The following is a 23,867-nucleotide window of genomic DNA, read 5'->3' as shown; positions in this document are numbered from 1 at the left end:
ATATGTATGTATGTGTATGTGTGTGTATATATATATATATATATATATATATATATATATATATATATATGTGACACTAGAGTTCAAGTCCTCTTCCTCTCTAATGAGACAATTTCCCTATTTCCCAGAGCAGAATTGTGGCTCATCACCTTGGCATGTCAGGCTTGACATGTTGCGCTCTGAAAGGAGAAACGTTACCCCTTGGATCCTTTTTGCGTGACCATATTCTGAGAGCTGTAACTTTTTTATTTTTTTTGCCAAGAGTTATATTAGGGCTTGTTTTTTTTTCTTTAGTCGGTTTGACATTTTTATTTATACCATTTTTTTTCAAGCTATGACTTTTTGATTGCTTTTTATTAATTTTTCGTAAGTATGATGAAAAAGCAACATTTTTGGTGTGTTTTTTAATACTTTTTTATGATGTTCGCAGTATGGAATAAGTGACATACCAGTTTTATAGATCGGGTGGTTCTGGACGCGGCGATACCAATTATGTGCACTTATCGTTTATTTTTGTTTTATCAGAAAGGTTTTTTGTGTGCGCTTTTTTCCTGTGTTTTTTTTCCTACTTTATTACATACTTTATGTAACTTTTTTTTACTTTTCCATTTAGTCCCACTGCTGGACATGTAGAATTTTTCCTTTGATTGTTGGTGCACTCCGGATATCTCTGAGTGCCGTGAGCTGCTACTGTGCAGGTGCGGGCGGCGCCATCTTGGAGGAGCAATTTTTTTTTCATCTCCAGTAAAATGGCGCCGCCAGCGCATGCGCAGTAGCAGCTATGGGATCACAGCTAGAGAATGATAGCTGCTACTGGGCAGGTGCGGCGGGCTCCATTTTCAAATAGATTTTTTTTCCCCTAGCTGAGTAACATCAAGAAACTGTATTATTGGCACACTAAACAAGCGATTATGCTGCATTGCAGGTGCCACGGCCGGCACCTGCCTGCCGAAGAATTTTTTGTCTCTTTCTTCAGTATATGATGGTATTCATTATGCAAACTAGTGGGCAGGTCAGTGAGGGATCAGTGACCTGTCAGCAGTCTGCATTATGAATATCTAATCAGAGACCATATACGGTACATGAACCCCGCCTTAGGGTACGAGAATCTCGTTAACACAAAACTGAAAATAAAGATTAAAGAACAACTATAAGACGGATTTCATCACCCAAGGTATCAATTTAATCAATATAACTGCGCCGATCTGACACTGTCTGTAGATTACTGCGCACAATCCTGCTGACAGGTTCCCTTTAAGCAATCATTTTAATAAAGACTTAATATTACTATGATTATGATAATACACATTCAACATAGTATTGTTCGATGCTCCATAAAAAGGTAAAAATTCATAATATAATCCTAAAAGTCGCTCTTCTACTGTATTTAAATAGGAATTGTACTGTCATGAAACTTTGTATAAAACAATAGTACAAGAGAATATAAGAAATTTCCTATTATATTTTGTCAGAGAAATATGATTTTTCACTTATGAGCCACTTCTTTACCTACCTCTTTTTCCCTAAATTATGAACTAATATGTAGATGCTGTTTGCGGTATAAAAGAGATTAATAAATGATACTTTTATAAATGCTAGCTAAAATGTAACTTAAATGACCTAATTAGCACGGTGGCTCAGTGGTCAGCCTTGTAGTGCTGGGGTCCTGGGTTCAAATCCCACCAAGGATAACATCTGCATATCTGTATTTGTGTGGGTTTTCTCTTACACTCCAAAACATACTGATTGGGATTTTAGATTTTGAGCCCCAGTGGGGACAGTGATGATAATGTCTGTAAGGCGCTGTGGAACTAAACGTGTTTTCCCAGAATGATCATCAATCGTTTTGACATTACTTGAAATTTGCTCTATGAAATGAATACCCAAGGTGTTGTCAGAAACTTTTCTTTGTAACTTTAAGATTATGTTCCAGTAAATGATGGCATGACTCACTGGGAATCACAGAAAAAGAAACAAAGTCTGACTCTGTTTTTCTCATTTAAATAGCAACTTCCTTCTCTGTTCACAGGAATAGTGTCGCGGAGAAGCTAATGGATGGAGATGAGAAAGATAGGGCAAAGAGGTAAGAGCAGCAACATGAATCAGTTCCTACTTCATACATTTACTTACAGAATATATATTATTGGGAAAAAACTGATTTATAGCTTTAGTGTTGTAATCTTATACCCCTTCCGCAATCTCCTAACCCCATAAATGTTTCTCTAGACTGACATGTTTGTTTCTCCAGGGCTTTACGTAACAGGTCTGAGAAAAAGAGACGTGATCAGTTCAATGTGCTTATCAAGGAGCTCAGCACCATGCTTCCCGGGAATGCCCGCAAGATGGACAAAACCACAGTGTTGGAAAAAGTTATCGGCTTCCTCCAAAAACATAATGGTAAAGTCACTTGTTTCCACAATGAATGGGTTTTATTACTTATTTCGGATGAGCACTGACATGTCCTTCTTTAATTTGTCTCTAACATCATCATCATCAGACAGATGCCTTTTATCACCCATATCCATTTTTTTCCATCCACCATGCAGTCGGCATTCATCTGCCACCCATGGGCTCAAATGTTTTATTTTAAAAAGTACATGTTTAACAGGTATATGTAGTTTTTTTGCTGGATGGTGCAGGATTTCACTGCCATTGCCTTACCCAGAACACATATTTTAAATGAAAACTGTTAAAAAACAACAACAACAATTCTACGTCCTAAATAATCCACTTGTGCAGTTTCGGCTACCACATTACTCTACCTGGCTGCTAAGACCAAAATTGCTATGGCCACATACAACTACTTACCTCCGGCCTTTCTTCAAAAAATGACTAAAGCAAATTATCAATGAATATTTGCAATTGCAAGTTGAAATAACATTTCCGATCCAAAAGTGTCCAGTTTACTAATTCAGAGTGGGCATTTAAAATGAAGATAGAAAGTCTATCATAATTAGGTACTTTTATTGCCGTACCCCACATTGGTGCTATTTTGAGAGAGAGAGAGAGACTTTTTTATACCGCTGCCAGAGCGATAAGGTCTGTTTCACACTTCAGTTTTTGTCCATCAGTCAAGATCCGCCGTTTTGCAAAAAAAGGATCCGCCATTTTTTTTGGCGGATCCGTTTTTTTTCCCATTGAGTTGCATTACCGGCGGTTCTTGACGGATGGCCATCCGTTGGATCCGTTTTTTTGCGGATCCGCCAAAATTTTTCCGTCCGCCGACATGCCCAAACGGATCATGTAACGTTTTTTCGGCCAGCAGGATCCGCACTTCACACTGCGCATGCCCGAAAGACTTCAATCAGCCGGAAATTTAACCCTAAAGTCTGTTCTGGCGGCTGGAAAAAAAATCTCTCTCTCTCTCTCCCCCCTCCCCCCTCCCCGGGCTGCCGTTCCTTTAAAATTCTTCAATCATCGGATCCGTAAAAAATACGGTCCGGTGGCATCCGTTCACATCAGTTAGCAACGGATCCGCTTTCCGCCATTTTGGCGGATTTTAACTGACACAAAAAAACTGAAGTGTGAAACAGGCCTAATCAGGGTTAAAATGCTTCTCTGAGCAAATCTTCCAGCATGCGCACTTGCAAAAAGCGGACCGTTGCAACAAAAAAACGTTTCAGAGTCTGTCTGCTCCGCCCGGGAACCGCTACAATTCGATGAGTACTTAAAATGCTTGCCTGTGTAAAATAGCCACCCCCTTTTATATGGCCCCCTTCTTTTTCCTCACCACAAAATTCCCCCCTCCCACCTGCATCCCTGACTTAAACTCCACATTGATTAACCCCATAAGCACTGAGTTTGCATGCCAGCTCCCTTTATTCCCACGTCACCTCATCCTGTCGGCCTCCCTTGAGGCCGGGGGCTCAGTACGGCCTTTCTTGACTGTCTATATCCCATCACATTTCACATTTTACCATTGAAGTGGAGGCTCGTGGTAGGTAAAACAGAAAATAAATATTTAAAACAGCCAAGAAAAATGTTCCACTATTTTGTCTTTTTTTTAGCAATTCTCTAAGATTTTGTTAAAGAAGGAAGACTCTTCTTATGAAACAGGATTACAGTTACAGTGGGTACGGAAACAAAATGGCTGCAATGAAGCAAAGAGTGAAAAATTTAAAGGGGTCTGAATACTTTCCGTACCCACTGTAGGTTCAGAAGTATTTGAAGCAAAGTAATAGAAGTGTGGATTTTCAGGTTTACTTTAGTTCTCCAAAAATAGTGCATTAACTGTTTAATATTCACAATCATTTTTACATAGTCCCTACATTTTAACAGGCTAAAAAATGATTCAGCCTTAGCTACAGTAGTCACACCATCATATTTTCTCTCATCAGAGAGAATTGGGTGGATATTATATTATCAGAGTTTGATCATAGTATAAGCATAGTGTTTGATTGGATTTGAAAACATTTTTCCCACCTTCTCCATTCTGTCAGTCCATGAAAATTGAACCAAACTCAGATGTCATCTGAGTGCAGTCTGATGCTTTCAAAGGATTCATTGACTTGCATGGCTGAATGCGATGTAATAATCGCATCTAACTCGAGCATGCTGCAATTTTTTCCTTGGACCTTACTATGAGCTGATTGTTTAGTTGTCCAATGTTACCCTTAATTTTTTTATTGACACACCAGTATTTTTGATCAGTATTTCATCATTATTTGGATGACAAAACCAGGAGGGTCTCCAAAGCACTTTCTCTTTCAATTATAGCCAACAAATAAGGTAGCACTCTGTAGTGTTATAGCATGCAGACATGAAATATATGACCTTTGAATAGCATTACTGCACTAGAAAATTATAAAAATGGAGAATACTTAGTGCATAAGTTGGCCAATTCATATGTACCCGGCAGCCACGATAAGGTGATTCTCATTGCTGGGAACCTTTCTAATGTGAATTATCTCTTGGGCGAAAGCCTACATATATATAGAAAGGTACAATTCTGCTATAATAAAAATGCCTGAGGCTGAGGGGTGGAGTCAGAAAGCCTATGTGTACAAATATCAAAAGACTGATTGTCACTTCCAAACAGAAATTAGGTGTGTAGTGGTGCTTACTTAGAATAGCCATCTCCGTATATAACCAGCAAATATCTTTCATTTACAGTGACAAAATACGGGCAACGCTCAATATAATAAGCTGGAGGTGCTCATAAGAAGAATCCACTCAACAATAAATTCAAAATAGAGTACTCTCCAAGGAAATTTGCAACAATTTGTGAATTTTATTTTGGCAAAAATTAGGACCAAATATGATCATGTGAATTTTTGTATATGATGTTTTGGCTCATCCCAAGTCTTGATCACATGGTCACAATAGCATAGAAAAGCACAGGTTTGCAAAAAGTACCAAGACTGCTGTCAAAAGGAAAGGAGCTCCAGCTCATGTGTAATGGCAGTCATTAAAGATTTACCAATCGACAACTGTTTAGTGTTCCCGGTGAGTTCATGTAAATGGACCCTTAGGTCAGGTACCATGGAGAAGTATATGATATCTATTCTGTCATATCTTTTAAGCTAAACAATTTCTCTATAGCTTTAAAATACAGAAAATTATGTGACTGCAAATGGTCCTTAACATCTTTCATTAATGTTATATTTTGATTGAATGTTCCATTTTGCCAAACTCCTTTTCTATAATTAATTTTATCACCATATTTTAATATGCATTTCCTAAAAAATGTCTTAGCAGTTAAACTATCACTATTTTATACTAACATTACTCTCTCCCATCCTATGGTTTCTCTCCCTTATGTCATCAGCATGCTAAGCAATATGGTGGCCTACTCAGGTCGATATATTATTGAACAGAACTTTATAGCCTCCCCCAGACTATGTATCTGAATTATGAGTTGTTGATATTCCAGGAAAATTATTACTAAGGAGCATGATATAGCCAAAGAGAGGAACATAATTCTTATGACTCGCTCAGAACAAAACCTGTACATCACATGAAAACAGGCACAAGTTTTTCCCCAAAACTGCTATTGCACCCCTTCCTCCCCAAGCCTGTTTTCACCTTCATTATCAGGCCAAATTTTACAGTTCTGACCAGTGTCAGTTAATGTGATAATAACTTGGGAACGCTTCAACGGATCCCAATGATTCTGAGAGGTTTTTTTTGTGACTTATTGTACTTCATGATAGTTGTAACATTTGTTCAATATGACTTGCAATTAAGTGTGAAAGAACAGGAAATTTGGCTACAATTTTGAAAATTTGGCAGTTTTCAAACTGTTAATTTTTATGCCCTTAAACCAGAGAGTTATGTCGAACAAACTAGTTAAGGCCAGGTTCACATAGCGTTAACCAGCCCTATCATCGCTAGCTATGACGGAGCCTCAGACGCTGCAGGCCGTGTCCGAGGCTCCATCAGTGCTTAATGGCACATCGCGAACGCGTGCCGCTTTACGGCATACGTCGCGATGCGCCACATAATAGTGGTGTATGGCAGCATTAACGAACTGCGCTACACCGCGTTATACCGCGGTATAACTCAGTCCGTTAAACTGACTGCCATAGCGCAGTGAGAACCCGGCCTAATACATAACATTTCACATATATCTACTGTACATCGGCACAATGTTTTAAACAGAATTTCTTTTTGTTAGGAAGTTAGAAGGGTTAAAATTTGACCAGAGATTTCTCATTTGTTTTAGGGACCACATCACATTTGAAGTCACTTTGGGGTGTCTATATGACAGAAAATACCCAAAAGTGACACCATTATAAAAACTTCACCGATCAACGTCCCCAAAACCACATTCAACACATTTATTAAACCTTCAGGTGCTTCAGAGGAATTAATGCAATGTGGAAAAAAAACAAGAAACCTGTTACTTTTTCTTTTTTTTTAATTTACTTTAGCCCAAATTTTTCTATTTTCATAAGGGTAGCAGGAGAAAATGGACTCCAAATGCCCCATATGTCCATGAAAGCTACTGTTTGGGGGCATGGCAGGGCTCGAAAGGAAGGAGCACCGTTTGACTTTTTGAATGTAAAAATGGCTGAAACTGAGAGCGGACGCCATGTCCCGTTTGGAGATCCCCTGATGTACCTAAACAGTGGAAAACCACACAAGTGACCCCATTTTGGAAACTAGACCCCTCAAGGAATGTATTTAGATGTGTGGTGAGCACCTTGAACCCACGGGCGCTTCACTGAATTTTACTATGGAGAGCAGTGAAAGTAAAAAGTCACATTTTTCCCATAAAAATGTTACTTTAGCCCCAAATTTTTCATTTTCACAAGGGTAGCAGGAAAAAAATGACCCCAAAAATTGTTATGCAAATTCTCCCGAGTACACAGATACGCCATATTTGGAGGAATACTACTGTTTGAGTGCACGACAGGGGTTGTAAAGGGAAGGAGAGTAATTTTACTTTTTGAATGCAAAATTTGATGCAATCAGTAGCGGATGCTATGTTGTGTTTGGAGAGCCCCTGATATGCCTAAAAAGTGAAAAAAAAACAGAAGTGACCCCATTTAGACCCCTCATGGAATCTCCAGGTGCTTCACAGAAGTTTATAATGTTGAATTGTGAAAATAAAAAAATAATTTTTTTCCCACAAAACTGTTGGTTTTGTCCAAAAGTTTTCGTTCTCCCAAGGGTAACAGGAGCAAAATGGACCATAGAATTTGTTATGAACTTTCTCCTGAGTATACCTATACCCCATATGTAGGGGAAAACTACTTTTGAGGCATTGTGTAAAGCTTAGAAGGAAGATGTGCCATTTTGGAGTTCAGATTTTGCTTGAATGGTTTGAGGGTGCCATGTCACATTGGCAGAGCCCCTGAGGTGCCAGAACAGCACAGCAGAAACCCCCATAAGTGACGTCATTTTCAAACTAAACCTTTCAATGAATTCATCTATGGGTGCAGTTAGCATGTTTACACTAATTACATTTTGTTTTATCCCAAAATGTTTAATTTTTATAAGGGTTAAAAGGAAAAAATGGACGTCTCAGTTTGTTGTGCAATTCTCCTTAGTACGCCAGTACCCTACATGTAATTGGGAACTACTTATGAGGCACAGTGCAAAATTCAGAAGAGAAGGTATGCCATAACTTAGTGCAGATTTTTCTGTTATGGTTTGGGAGTGCCATGACCCACTGGGATAGGCCCTGAGGTGCCAGTAGACATTTCTTGTTGCAAATTCAGCAGTGGATGTTGCTTGTTGCAAATTGCAAATCTACTATTTTAGTGCCTGTACATTGTAGTACACAGTAAATTATGCCCGGCTTGTGCTTCTGGAGACATGCACCTGTAAATATATTTCCGATGACAGATCTGAGTGGGGACTTGCATACAGCAATGACAATGACCCAAAACATACAGCCAAGTCAACAAAGGAGTGGCTCAAAAAGAAGCACATTATGGTCATGGAGTGGCCTAGCCAGTCTCCAGACCTTAGTCCCACAGAAAACTTATGGAGGGAGATGAAGCTTCAAGTTGCCAAGCGACAGTTTCAACAAGACAACTGTTGTGAGTTCATTTTCCCCTTCACTACTGAGGCCCGAGGAACTCCCTCTTCTGGTGAAGAAAGGTAGTGAGCCTGATTGTCAAACACCTGGGGCTGATGATGATGACTGGCTGAGTGGAGTTAATGACTGGATATAAGGCTGCCGACGCCCTTCTGGCCTGCGGGTGATTTCTCTGTGGACTTCTAGGAAACCAGTCTGATTCCTGCTCATCTAAAGCTAAGATTTCTGCTTTGCCTTTTTGCATTAGTGTTTTGTTTTCCTTGCTTTTCTGGATTCTGCCATTCCCTGCTGGGGTGAGTACTGACATAGCCTTTTTTGAAGCCTAGCGTCTTCAGGGCTTTTTTTACTGTCAGTTTGTTGGCTCTTATAATAGGGTTTTTCACGGATTGCAGACAGCAGCCTTCCTGTCCTTTCCTATCTAAGCTAGCTTGGGCCCCATCTTTGCTCAGTCTATCTTTCTGTCTGTGTTTTGTTCTTTCTTCTTGCTTCACCATCATTATATGTGGGGGGTTGCCTTTTGCTTTGGGGTCTGCTCTGGGGCAGTTTAGATTTCCCTTTCTGTCTTTAGGCTATGTAGTCCTCCGGCTGTGATCGAGGGGCCTAGGGCATCGTAGGAGCCCCCCACGGCTACTGCTAGTTGTGTTGATAGGTTCAGGGGTCTGCAATCCGATAGCTGCCAACTTCTCTGGTTTTCTGGACTTAGCTAGCATTTCTATCTTTGCCTCCTACGGTGACTCAATCATAACAGAATCACCCGCCATACCGCAGATCCTAGGGTACTCAATTGCAGGAAAGAATTGTAAAAAAAAAAAGGTGTGTATATTTTTTCCTCTATATTTCTGAGGCCGTAGGGGGAATTTTTTTTTTCTCTCAATGGAGATAAAGCAATTGTCTGATCGTGTGGAGCAGCTCGCTGCGGAAGTGCGGGGAATTTCCGCCTACCTTGCTCATTCACATGCTGCTGAACCAAAGATTCCTACACCTGATGTATTTTTTGGGGATCGGTCTAAATTTTTGAATTTCAAAAATAATTGTAAATTATTTTTTGCCTTGAAGCCTAACTCGTCAGGGAGCTCCGCGCAGCAGGTTAAAATTGTCATCTCTTTGCTGCGTGGCGATCCCCAGGATTGGGCGTTTTCTTTGAAACCAGATGATCCTATTCTGACTAATGTGAACGCATTTTTTCAGGCCTTGGGGTTGTTGTATGACGAACCTAATGCCATTGATCAGGCTGAAAAGACCCTGCTGGCATTGAACCAGGGTCGTGATTCTGCAGAATTGTACTGTCAAAAATTCCGAAAGTGGGCAGTACTTACTACCTGTAATGATAATGCCTTGGCTGCTCTCTTTCGGAAGGGGTTGTCAGAAGCCGTAAAAGATACTATGGTGGGATTTCCTGTTCCCTCTGGTCTTGACGATTCTATGTCTTTAGCCATTCAGGTTGATCGGCGTTTGCGCGAACGCAGAGCTGTACGAGAGGTGTTGCCACCTGTTGAACAGATGTCTGAACCTATGCAATGTGATAGAGTTTTTTCCAGAGAGCAGCGTCAGGAGTTCAGAAGGCGTAATAAGTTGTGTTTTTTCTGTGGAGATGCCTCACATATTATTTCTGTCTGTCCTAAACGCGAGAAACGTCTTGCACACACGTTTTCTGTTGGTGGTGTTCAACCTAAGTTTCTTCTGGCTATTACTCTGATCTGCTCCCTGTCCACATTTTCCGCCAAGGCTTTTGTGGATTCGGGAGCAGCTCTAAACCTAATGGACTTGGATTTTGCTAAACGTTGTGGATTTCCGATGACATCTCTGCAGACGCCTATCCCTTTGAGGGGGATTGATGCTACTCCTTTGGCTAAAAATAAACCTCAGTTTTGGACCCAGGTGGTAATGCGGGTCGCCCCAGACCATCAAGAAAATTGCAGGTTTTTGGTGTTACATAATCTGCATGATACTATTGTTCTGGGGTTTCCCTGGTTACAAATTCATAATCCAGTTTTGGATTGAAAATCTGTGTCTGTGGTGAGTTGGGGTTGTCGGTGTGCCTTTAGTGAGGCTCCGGTGTTTTCCACCTCTCCTCAGTCGCATGATGTTCCTGATTATTTGGCGGACTTTTATGATGTATTTAGTGAGAATGAGTCTGCGTCTCTGCCTCCTCATAGGAGTTATGACTGTGCAATTGAACTGAGCCCGGGGTGTAAATTTCCCAAGGGTCGGCTCTTCAATTTATCTGTACCCGAGCACGAGGCTATGCGATCCTATATTAAGGAGGCGTTGGAGAAGGGTCATATTAGACCATCCTCGTCACCCTTGGGTGCCGTTTTTTTTTTTTGTAGCCAAAAAGGATGGATCATTAAGACCTTGTATTGATTATCGTGCTCTCAACAAAATTACTGTTAAATATCAGTATCCGTTACCCCTTATTTCTGATCTATTCTCCAGAGTTAAAGGTGCTTGCTGGTTTACCAAGCTTGACCTCAGGGGGGCGTATAATCTTATTCGCATTAAGCATGGGGATGAATGGAAGACGGCGTTTAATACTCCGGAGGGACATTTTGAGTACCTGGTGATGCCTTTTGGGCTCACTAATGCCCCTTCTGTCTTCCAGTGCTTCATGAACGATATTTTCCGAGATTTTATCGATAAATTTTTGATTATCTATCTGGATGATATTTTGATCTTCTCCAAGGATTGGGATTCTCATGTGGAACATATTCGGACTGTGTTCCGGATCTTGAGGGAGAATTCCCTGTATGTCAAAGGATCTAAATGCCTTTTTGGAGTACAGAGGATTTCTTTTTTGGGATTTATTTTGTCCCCGTCAACTATTGAAATGGACCCGGCCAAGGTACAGGCCATTTACGATTGGGTTCAGCCCACTTCTTTGAAGGCCCTCCAGAAGTTTTTGGGTTTTGCTAATTTTTATCGGAAATTTATAGCAAAATTTTCTAGTATTGCCAAGCCATTGACTGATTTGACTAAGAAGGGTGCTGATGTGTTAAATTGGTCTCCGGAGGCTGTTTCTTCCTTTCAGGAGCTGAAGCGAAGATTCACCTCCGCCCCGGTTTTGCGGCAACCTGATGTCTCACTTCCGTTCCAGGTAGAGGTGGATGCTTCTGAGATTGGTGCAGGAGCTGTTTTGTCCCAAAAGGATCCTGTAACATCTAAAATGAATCCCTGTGCTTTCTTTTCCCAAAAGTTCTCTCCATCTGAACGTAACTATGATGTGGGGAATCAGGAACTGTTAGCCATGAAATGGGCATTTGAGGAGTGGAGACATTGGTTGGAGGGAGCTAAGCATCAAGTCGTGGTCCTCACTGACCACAAGAATTTGATTTACCTAGAGTCGGCTAAGCGCTTGAACCCTAGACAGGCTAGGTGGGCCTTGTTTTTTACACGTTTTGATTTTGTGGTTTCTTTTCTTCCTGGAACTAAGAATGTCAAGGCTGACGCCCTCTCTAGGAGCTTCTTTGCTGATTCTCCTGTGGTGACCAAGCCTGCTACCATCTTAGGCGAAGGGGTAGTTCTTTCTGCCATCTCGCCCGATTTGAGATGTGCTCTGGAAGAGTTCCAGGAGGACAAACCTGAGCGTTGTCCCAGTGGAAAGTTGTATGTTCCTGACCAGTGGAAGAAGAGAGTTATGTCTGAAGTTCATTGCTCTGCTTTGGCTGGTCATCCAGGTATTTTTGGTACTAGAGATCTGGTGAGTCGGTTTTTTTGGTGGCCCTCCTTGTCTCGTGATGTCGGGAATTTTGTGCAGTCCTGTGGGACGTGCTCCCGGTCTAAATCGTGTTCTCGCTCTAGTGGGTTGTTGATGCCTTTGCCTGTCCCCAAGAGGCCATGGATCCATATTTCAATGGATTTCATCTCTGATATGCCTGTCTCTCAAAGGATGACTGTTATTTGGGTGATTTGTGATAGGTTCTCTAAGATGGTTCATCTTGTACCACTCCCTAAGTTGACATCTTCCTCTGAGTTGGTGCCCCTGTTTTTGCAACAGGTGGTTCGCTTGCACGGGATTCCTGAGAACATTGTATCTGACAGAGGAGTCCAGTTTGTGTCTAGATTTTGGAGAACTTTCTGTTCCAAGCTGGGAATTCAGTTGTCCTTCTCCTCTGCTTTTCACCCTCAGACCAATGGGCAGACAGAGAGAACAAACCAGACCTTGGAGTCATATTTGAGATGTTTTATTTCTGCTGATCAGGATGATTGGGTTTCATTTTTGCCCTTGGCCGAATTTGCTTTAAATAATAGAGCTAGTTCTGCCACTTTGATGTCACCTTTTTTTTGTAACTTTGGGTTTCATCCTCGATTTTCTTCAGGGCAGGTGGAGCCCTCTGACTGCCCAGGTGTTGACACTGTGGTGGAGAGAATGCATCAGATCTGGGACCAAGTGGTGGATAAGTTATCTCTCTCCCAGGAAAAGGCCCAGCGGTTTTCCAACCGACATAGGACCATTGGTCCCCAGTTTAAGGTTGGTGATATGGTGTGGTTATCATCAAAAAATATTGCTATGAAGGTGGCTTCTCCTAAGTTTAAGCCTAGATTTATTGGACCTTACAAGATTTTGGAGATTATTAATCCGGTCTCTTTTCGTTTGGCTCTTCCTGTCACATTTAAAATCCATAATGTGTTCCATAAATCTTTGTTGAAGAGGTTTGTTGAACCTGTTGTTCCGGGGGTTGCACCTCCAGACCCTGTATTGGTTGAAGGTAACATGGAATATGAGGTAGAGAAAGTACTGGATTCCCGTCTGGCTAGACGGAGACTCCAGTATTTGTTTAAGTGGAAGGGTTATTGTCAGGAGGATAATTCCTGGGTCTCTGCCTCTGATATTCATGCCAAAAGATTGGTGCGTGCCTTTCATCGGGCTCACCCTGATCTCCCTGGTGGCGTGGTTGAGGGTTCGGTGACCCCTCCTGAAGGGGGAGGTACTGTTGTGAGTTCATTTTCCCCTTCACTACTGAGACCCGAGGAACTCCCTCTTCTGGTGAAGAAAGGTAGTGAGCCTGTTTGTCAAACACCTGGGGCTGATGATGATGACTGGCTGAGTGGAGATAATGACTGGATATAAGGCTGCCGACGCCCTTCTGGCCTGCGGGTGATTTCTCTGTGGACTTCTAGGAAACCAGTCTGATTCCTGCTCATCTAAAGCTAAGATTTCTGCTTTGCCTTTTTGCATTAGTGTTTTGTTTTCCTTGCTTTTCTGGATCCTGCCATTCCCTGCTGGGGTGAGCTGAATCTCCTTTTGCCTGTTGCTCTGTCTTCAGAATATTCCTGAGTACTGACATAGCCTTTTTTGAAGCCTAGCGTCTTCAGGGCTTTTTTTACTGTCAGTTTGTTGGCTCTTATTTTCATAGGGTTTTTCACGGATTGCAGACAGCAGCCTTCCTGTCCTTTCCTATCTAAGCTAGCTTGGGCCCCATCTTTGCTCAGTCTATCTTTCTGTCTGTGTTTTGTTCTTTCTTCTTGATTCACCGTCATTATATGTGGGGGGCTGCCTTTTGCTTTGGGGTCTGCTCTGGGGCAGTTTAGATTTCCCTTTCTGTCTTTAGGCTATGTAGTCCTCTGGCTGTGATCGAGGGGCCTAGGGCATCGTAGGAGCCCCCCACGGCTACTGCTAGTTGTGTTGATAGGTTCAGGGGTCTGCAATCCGATAGCTGCCAACTTCTCTGGTTTTCTGGACTTAGCAAGCATTTCTATTTTTGCCTCCTACGGTAACTCAATCATAACAGACAACGATCCAAAACACAAGGCCAAGATGACCTGTCATTGGCTACAGCAGAAAAAAGTGAAGGATCTGGAGTGGCCATCTCAGTCTCCTGACCTCAATATCATTGAGCCACTCTGCGGAGATCTTAAAGGGGTTGTTCGGGCTTTTCACATAATCTCAGTACATATCTTGGCTGCAGAATCATGACAATAAGTAATTTACTTTCTGTCACTAGTTTGCATGGTTTTCTAGATATTCTGAACAGAACGTCCAAAGAGGGGTGTTATGGCATTGAAATGAGAACTAGTTGTAACCTCCTACTCTATTCCAAACATGCCCTCTATAGCAACAACCCCACCCTCCATAGCTACAGGCCCTCCCCATCCACATGAAGAATCCCTCATCACACAGTAACAAATCCTCCACCTCTAGCAGCCTCACTGCAGAGAGCAGCTGCTCCTCCCCCAGACACACGCTGAACAGTGATCTATGGAAAGTGAAACTAGTGAGGAGGGAAAATCGTCCTGTACTGAGATTGTGTGAAAAGCCCGAACAACCCCTTTAAGCACGCGGTTCATGCTAGCAAGCAGAAATTTATAGGAACTAAAGTTTTTTTTCTTTTTAAATAAATTTGCAAAACTTTCTACATTTCTGTTTTTTTTTTTCAGTCGTCATGGGGTGCAGAGTGCACATTAATGAAAAAAATGAAATTCCCACACAGCAATGGCATAAAGTGAGACTAGGGACTTTTTTTTTTTTTAAGTGGCGGAGGAATACAGTGCGGAAGGATACCTACCTTCCGTCATTGGATTCCTGCAGCCCGTAGAGAACGGCAGCATCAGCTGATGCTGCAGTTCTCTACCCAAGATCGTCGTGGGACACACTCGTGGACTGCTTCGGATCGTGGGTGAGTATTTTTGTGGTTTGTTATGTTAATATTTATTCCGTAGACGACAATGGCTTCGGGGAACAATGTGACAAGTATTGGTAAGTATGTTACTCTATGTTATATGTACTGTATGTCTATGTATGTATTGTATGAATGTATTGTATGTATGTAGTATATATGTGGTATGTATGTAGCATGTAGTATGTATGTAGTATGTATGTAGCATGCATGTAGCATGTAGTATGTATGTAGCATGCATGTAGTATATATGTAGTATGTATGTAGCATGCATGTAGTATATATGTAGCATGTATGTAGTATGTATGTGGTATGTATGTAGCATGTAGTATATATGTAGCATGCATGTAGTATATATGTAGTATGTATGTAGCATGTATGTAGTATATATGTAGTATGTATGTAGTATATATGTAGCATGCATGTAGTATATATGTAGTATGTATGTAGTATATATGTAGCATGCATGTAGTATATATGTAGTATGTATGTAGTATATATGTAGCATGTATGTAGTATGTATGTAGCATGCATGTAGCATGTAGTATGTATGTAGCATGCATGTAGTATATATGTAGTATGTATGTAGCATGCATGTAGTATATATGTAGCATGCATGTAGTATGTATGTGGTATGTATGTAGTATATATGTAGTATGTATGTAGTATATATGTAGCATGTATGTAGTATGTATGTAGCATGCATGTAGCATGTAGTATGTATGTAGCATGCATGTAGTATATATGTAGTATGTATGTAGCATGCATGTAGTATATATGTAGCATGCATGTAGTATATATGTAGTATGTATGTAGTATATATGTAGCATGTATGTAGTATGTATGTAGCATGCATGTAGCATGTAGTATGTATGTAGCATGCATGTAGTATATATGTAGTATGTATGTAGCATGCATGTAGTATATATGTAGCATGCATGTAGTATATATGTAGCATGCATGTAGTATATATGTAGTATGTATGTAGTATATATGTAGCATGTATGTAGTATGTATGTAGCATGCATGTAGCATGTAGTATGTATGTAGCATGCATGTAGTATATATGTAGTATGTATGTAGCATGCATGTAGTATATATGTAGTATGTATGTAGTATATATGTAGTATGTATGTTGCATGTAGTATGAATGTAGCATGTATGTAGTATGTATGTAGCATGCATGTAGCATGTAGTATGTATGTAGCATGCATGTAGTATATATGTAGTATGTATGTAGCATGCATGTAGTATATATGTAGCATGCATGTAGTATATATGTAGTATGTATGTTGCATGTAGTATGAATGTAGCATGTATGTAGTATGTAGTATGAATGTAGCATGTAATTTTTTTTTTTTTTTTTTTACATTTAACACATTAGCCGGATGATGGGACTACTACTGTCCCATCATTGGCTAATGTGTCAATCACTGTCATGGTAGCAGGCATCGCCCGATGGGACTTGTAGTCCCATCGGACGATGCCTGCACAGACCCCCGGAGCCTGCACAGACCACCGGCAGGCCGGCACAGCCCCCCGGCAGGCCGGCACAGCCCCCCGGCAGGCCGGCACAGCCCCCCGGAGCCTGCACAGACCACCGGCAGGCCGGCACAGACCACCGGAGCCTGCACAGACCCCCTGGCAGGCCGGCACAGCCCCCCGGCAGGCCGGCACAGCCCCCCGGCAGGCCGGCACAGCCCCCCGGAGCCTGCACAGACCACCGGCAGGCCGGCACAGACCACCGGAGCCTGCACAGACCCCCTGGCAGGCCGGCACAGCCCCCCGAAAGGCCCGTACAGACCCCAGAGAGGCTGTACAAGGGCAGGAAAGGGTTTTTCTTATTCCGATACCGGAAGTCCCATAGACTTGAATGGGACTTCCGGTATCGGAATCGGCGATACCGATACTTTTTTTAAAGATCGGCCGATACCATCCGATACGATACTTTGAAGTATCGGATGGTATCGCTCAACTCTAGTCACAAGCCATCAAACAAAGAAGAACTGCTTAAATTATTGCACCAAAAGCAGTGTGAAAGACTGGTGGAAAGCATGCCAAGACGCATGAAACCTGTGATTAAAAATCATGGTTATTCCACAAAATGTTGGTTTCTGAACTCTTCCTGAGTTAAAACGTTAGTATTGTTGTTGCTAAATGATTATGAACTTGTTTTCTTTGCATTATTTGAGGTCTGAAAGCACTGGGGCTTTTTTTTAAATTTTGACCATTTTTCTTTGTCAGAAAAAAAATACTATATGGTACTATAACCTTTTTCAGTCTGATCACTGTTATAAAGCATGCATCGCAATGCTTTATGAACTGTCAGTGCTGCACTGACACAAGCTTGTTAGACTATGCTCTGCGCATCCCTGGTGACCTGGATGTTGTCATGATGACATTGCCTCATCATGGTAATGATTGGCCCCTCTAAATGACCCGATGATCGCAGTATTTAGGGGATTAAACTGCCAGGAGTGGTGCGGCACCCCTTCTGCCAATGAGTATCAGCTGTGAACACTCGACGGCGATCACACGTACATAGTCTTTGCACGCCAAATTACTGGAACATATCCATACATCCAAGGTTGGGAAGTCATTTCCAAACTAGACATATGGATACATCTAAGGTCATGAAGGGAATAATTAATTGCTATTTATTCTACTTTTGTAAAAAAAAAAATGTCTTTGCTTGTTTATACTTAATTATTGTCAACCTCGACAGCCATGATAATAAAAACATAGTTTCAGTGCAGCAAAACCTCTCAGGCTTTACTTATATTGTGCTTTTAAATTGTAGAACACTACTCTGACCTATTTTTGTCTCTCTCACTTTCTATTAACCATAAATGTTGGTTACATTAAAACTCACTGTACCAGTAAATATGCCACAGCTCCATCATGACTAAGGACATATCTAGAATCAAAACTATTCAACACTGACACATATTCCTCCTAGAGATTTCAGAATAGCATTTATGTTATGTAGGATAACATTTAATCCCTTTAAAAAGAATGGTAACACCTATTTATCAATTTATTTAGAAATACTCAAGAGGAATAACTGTAGTTATGGTTGTTTTAAGATGGAGTGGGGATCCGTCCCATATCCCAAAGTCATGCTATTTTTTAGAACAGCCCAGTGATTATTTTGTTATTTTCTGTAAAGAAGTTCAAAATTATATACATTTCTCTTCATGTTTTGAATTCGAAAACAGTGTGCAATGTTCCCAAAGCATAGAAATAAAAACTGGTAGAAAGATTTTGTCACACACTGCTATTATTTTGAACACTTCTGTATTTACACGTTAAGAGTAGTGGCCAATCCTCCTTAAGGTGACATCTAAAATTTTCGGAATAATGGATTATTTCCCCTTTAACACCTTAACAACCGCCGATACACCTTTTAACGGCAGAAGTTAAGGATACTTATTCCTCAGCACCGCTTTTTGACAGTGCTGAGAAATAGGTGTATAGCACCCCCGAGCGTCGGAAATTCTCCAGTGTCTCGGCTACCGGGGGGTAGCTGGGGTTAGCATTGGGCTACGGTTATGGTTTGGCTCGGGTTAGGGTTGGAGCTAGGGTTAGGATTGGGCTAAAGTTAGCGTTGGGTTAAAGTTATGGTTGGGCTAAACTTATGGGTTAGAGTTAAAGTTAGGGTTGGGCTAGGGTTAGGGTTGTGGTTACGGTTATGGTTGTGGTTATGGTTGGGATTATGGTTAGGGTTGGGATTACGGTTAGGGTGTGTTAGGGTTAGGGGTTGTGAATTCTCTTTCTGGCCTCCCTCTGGTTATTACTGAAGGTAGTGGAGCTGGTCATATTGACAGAGGGGTTGCGAGTTCTCTTTCTGGGCTCCCTCTAGTGGTTACTGGAGGTAGTGGAGCTGATCTGATTGACAGAGGCTTGCCACCTGATAATGAGGATGACGATTGGAGATCTGGGGTTTCAGATTGGGATTTAAGACAGCCGACTCCCTCTATCCCTGCTGGTGGTTTTCTTCCTGTGCCTTCATAGGTCTGATGTCTCCTGCTCTGTTCCTGCATGGTTCAGCGAAGTGGTTCATTTGCTTTTCTGTTTGCATTTGATCTGGTTTTGTCTATTTCTGCTTTCTGCGGTCAGCCAGCTTCGGCTGGGGCTGTGCTGAATCACCGCCCATATGTTACTGCTTGTGCCAGTTTGTTTTGTCCCCTGTTGTATTGGTCTCTTTTTGCTTTGCTTTCAGAATATACCAGAGTGCTGATATAGTGGGGGCGAAGTCGTGCGACTTCAGTATTTTTGTGCATCTGACGTGTTGGACTTTTGGCAGGGTTTTTTGCATGATTGCAGACAGTGTCTTTCCTTTCCTGTCCTGTCTAGTCAGTCTGGGCCCCATCATTTGCTCAGTCTATTTTCCTGCCTGCGTTTGTGTTTTCATCTTGTCTCACCGACAATATATGTTTGGGGGCTATCTATTCCTTTGGGGTATGCTCTGGGGCAGTTTAGATTTCCCTTTCTTGCTTTAGGCTTAGTTAGCTCTCCAGCTGTGCCGAGGCGTCTAGGATCATCGCAGGTACGCTCTATGGCTACTGCTAGTTGTGTGGATAGGATCAGGAGTTTGCAATCCGCTTAGTTACCAACCTCTCTGGTTTTCTGTGGCTTAGCCTTGGCATGCTCTCCTCCTCGGTGACCCATTCATAACAGTTAGGGTTGTGGTTAGGGTTATGGTTAGAGTTGGGATTAGGGTTAGAGGTGTGTTGGTGTTAGGATTATGGTTAGGGTTGTGTTGTGGTTAGGATTGGAGATAGAATTGGGGGTTCCACTTTTTAGGTATATTAGGGGGTCTCCAAATGTGACATGGCACCGCCACTGATTCCAGCCAATTTTGCGTTCAAAAGTCAAGTGGTGCTCTCTCCCTTCTGAGCCCTGCCATGCACCCAAACAGTTGCTTTCCCCCATATACAGGTTATTGGCGTGCTCAAGAGAAATTGCACAATAAATTTTGTGGTCCATTTTCTCTTGATACCCTAAAGAAAATAAAACAATTTGGTTCAAAAGTAAATTTTTTGTGAAAAAAGTAAAATGTTCATTTTTTTCCTTTTAACATTGCTTTAGTTCTCATGAAGCACCTGAAGGGTTAATAGTTTTAAACTTATTGAATGTGGCTTTACGCACCTTGAGGGGTGCAGTTTTTAGAATGGTGTCACTTTTGGGTATTTTCTGTCATATTGATCCCCAAACTCACTTCAAATGTGAGATAGTCCCTAAAAAGAGTGATTTTGTAAATTTTGTTGGAAAAATGAGAAATCGCTGGTCAACTTTTTACCCTTATAACGTCCTAACAAAAAAAAATTATGTTTCCAAAATTGTGCTTTTGTAAAGTTGACTTGTGGGGAATGGTAATTATTAACTATTTTGTGTGTCACCACATTGATTTAAGGGTACAAAAATTAAAAGTTTGAAAATTGCAACATTTTTGCCAAATTTCCATTTTTTCATAAATAAACGCAAGTTATATCAAAGAAATTTTACCATTAACATGAAGTACAATATGTCACAAAAAACATTCTCACAATCAGTGGGATACGTTGAAGAGTTCCAGAGCTGTAACTTTATAAAGTGACATTGCTCAGAATTTTAAAAATTGTCTTTATCATTAAGTACCAAATTGGTTAGAAGTGTAACCAGTAAAATTTTTTCAGTGTTTTTTGATTTTTAATTTATATTTTTGCATAACATGAATATGAAAAACTGTAAAATTAAAGCTGATAAAGGAACTTGTGCAACAGTACTTTTAGAAGATGATAGGACAGAGCCAAGCAATGACATAGTAGTGTTATTTAATCATCCTTTTGGTGAAAGTTATATATTTGTATGAAATTGTACCTTCCATATTGTGAAATCAACAGCAGATTACATTGTGGCTCAGTGCAGGGTTGCCAACCTGAATATAAGTCCTCTTTTTTTGCTGCTTAGTGATAGAATTAGTGATAGGACTCGTAAGTGTTGTGAGGACCCATGACGTGGATTGCGAGCTTGCATATTTTGGCCATATCAACTAATACCTCACATATTTTTGTATGTTTTTTTTCACTTTATTTTTCAGGGTGCAGTTGGGCACGTTTTGCTCTGTAAACTGTGGTGTCTGTTCACATGGGATGCATTTTGGACAGCACTTGGCAGCCCGCCTAGTCTAATAGTATGGGCGTCACCAATAGACTGTAAGCCAGATGCGCTGTGTGTGCATTGCCTGTGTGTGAACAGCGCCGCATACAGACTTTTCTTGTGCATTAATAAACCAAACAACTACCCCCTCCACGGATTGGCAGGCTGAGAGCATTTTTGCACCTGTGTTAAATGGGTCCACTGCGTCCTGTTAGTGCATTTGTTTTGAGTACTGGCCAAGTAAACATCTCTGCCTTTTTTTCTGCAGCTTTTTCAACCTGAATATTTCTATTTTTCTGGGTACCATAAGTTATTAAATAATCATGATCAGTTTTTTTTTTTTAAATTATTTTATATTAAATATAAGTCAATAGCTCAGAATACTGATGTTGTATGAACAAGTTAACAGTATACACTGAGAAATAAATATGAAAATTGTATTCAAATTAATCTGCACAAGTTACTACAGCTAAAAAAATACATGGCTAAAAATAACGTGGTGACCTTAATTGTTTTTCATAGAGACCGGAAAAAAGTTTACTATTTTTATGACATTTTCAGAAATGTATTGATATTTTTAAAGCATCAATCATTATATAGAAAATTCATTTTTCACTTCTAGATTAGGCCTGTTTCACACTTGCTTTTTTTTGCAGCGCGTTTTTCCCGCAAAAAAACGCATTGAAAAACGCATACAAAAGCATACAACTGCTGCGTTTTTTTCAAGCATTTTTATGAGCATGCATGAAAAAAACGCAGCGTTTTTAAGCGTTTGTATGCATTTTTAGTGCGTTTTTACCGCGTTTGCGTTTTTTTCCAACATTAGGTGGCCACTCACACTAACCCAAACCATGACTTTACTGACCCTAACCCTGACCCTAACCCTGACCCTAACCCTAACCCTAACCCTTAACCAAACCATACTTAACCCTAACCCTGACCCTAACCCTAATCCTAACCCTTAACCAAACCATACTTAACCCTGACCCTAACCCTAACCCTGACCCTAACACTAACCCTAACCCTAACCCTAACCCTTAACCAAACCATACTTAACCCTAACCCTGACCCTAACCCTTAACCAAACCATACTTAACCTTAACCCTAACCCTAACCCTAACCCTGACCCTAACCCTTAACCAAACCATACTTAACCCTAACCCTGACCCTAACCCTGACCCTAACCCTAACCCTGACCCTAACCCTTAACCAAACCATACTTAACCCTAACCCTGACCCTAACCCTAACCCTGACCCTAACCCTAAACCCTCTTAACTAACCCTAACTTTACCCAAACCCCTAAATTCCATTGTCTAAACTAATGGTAAAAAAAAAAAAACGCATGTGCAAAAAAACGCATACATAAGCATGCCAATGCGCACATATGCTCACCATAGACTTATAATGGGTGTCTTGCTGTAAAAAAACGCATTGCGCGAGCATGCGGTTTTTTTGAGGCAAATCGGACGCACAAAAAATGCAACAAGTTGCATTTTGTGCGCCCGAGCGCATACCGCAAAAAAACGCATGCGCGGTAAAACGCGTACAAACGCATGTGTATGCGCACATAAGCGCATCCCATGCAAAGTATAGGAAAAAAAAACGCATGCGCTATTTAGCGCTAAATTACCGCGAAAAAAAACGCAAATGTGAAACCAGCCTTAGATTCTTTAACTGGGGTGCATATCCTAAGAGGTTTTTATATGTTGTCTTCTGGTGCAGAAATTACAGCTGAAACAGAGAGCAGTGATGTCCATCCAGACTGGAAACCCTCATTCCTTAGTAATGAAGAGTTCACCCAATTGATGCTGGAGGTAAGAGATTTCTCAAGGTTTTGGTGCAAATTCAAGCTATAGCTGATAGTTTTAATGCTTTAGCTTTGAACAAGGCGTAGGTTTATAAATCTGATATTGGTGCCCAACTTTTTGTGTTCTTTTATACTGATGATTAATATTTTTACAGCCAGGCCACTGGCTGGAAAAATTATAACATGTAATTAATTAAAATCTACATCAGTTTTACCATTTCTATATATCAAACTGGGCAAATGCAGAGACTGTCAACCGATCTAGCTCCTTCATTCATTTATTGAAATAGTTACTGATCCTTGATTTCAAGCACCACTGCGGTACCTTTTCGTTTTCCCATTAAGGGTATGCAGGTTCTTCATCTCTGTCCACTCACAAATGGACTGCTGTGCGATCGATTACTACTTCCACCAAAGTAACTACCGTAATCATCCAAAAAAAGAGGTGCGGACTCCTGAAAATATAGTCAAATGACAATACATTATTAATTCACAATACAATGCCATAAAAAAAATATATAAAAAACAATTCATAGACACCAAATGATGCAAGAATAGAGTAAAAAAATCTGACAATTATCTGTACAGTAATATAGATACAGAAGAATGTGTATGCATAATCAAAAACATTTTTTACGTGGGAAATGGTGCCAACATCATTGGCATTCTCGGTATAATAAGCAAAGTGCTATAAATAGGAAGTTACGTATACTAGAATAAGACAATGGAGAGAATACTGTGTGCAAGCATAATCTCCTTACATTTATACAGTATATATCTATATATGTTTATTATGCTTTGCTTATATAGCGCTAT

General features: G+C 40.8%; 1 protein-coding gene across 3 annotated transcripts in view; it reads left to right on the top strand.

Annotated features, from left to right (window-relative positions):
- The window catches only part of NPAS2 (neuronal PAS domain protein 2), a 168,080-nt gene that overhangs the window by 54,818 nt on the left and 89,395 nt on the right, over positions 1–23,867 (top strand). For all 3 annotated transcript variants that reach the window (XM_073590461.1, XM_073590460.1, XM_073590462.1), the window contains exons 2-4: positions 2,030–2,083; positions 2,249–2,397; positions 22,967–23,058. In XM_073590461.1, the coding sequence (XP_073446562.1) occupies positions 2,030–2,083; positions 2,249–2,397; positions 22,967–23,058 (295 nt within the window). The remainder of the gene's footprint in view (positions 1–2,029; positions 2,084–2,248; positions 2,398–22,966; positions 23,059–23,867) is intronic.

Source organism: Dendrobates tinctorius, unplaced genomic scaffold (genome assembly GCF_039654945.1).
Source record: "Dendrobates tinctorius isolate UK_male_01 unplaced genomic scaffold, ASM3965494v1 ptg000117l, whole genome shotgun sequence".
Classification (NCBI taxonomy): domain Eukaryota; kingdom Metazoa; phylum Chordata; class Amphibia; order Anura; family Dendrobatidae; genus Dendrobates; species Dendrobates tinctorius.
Note: the sequence above shows the minus strand (reverse complement) of the source record. Positions and strands in the feature narration are given on the sequence as shown.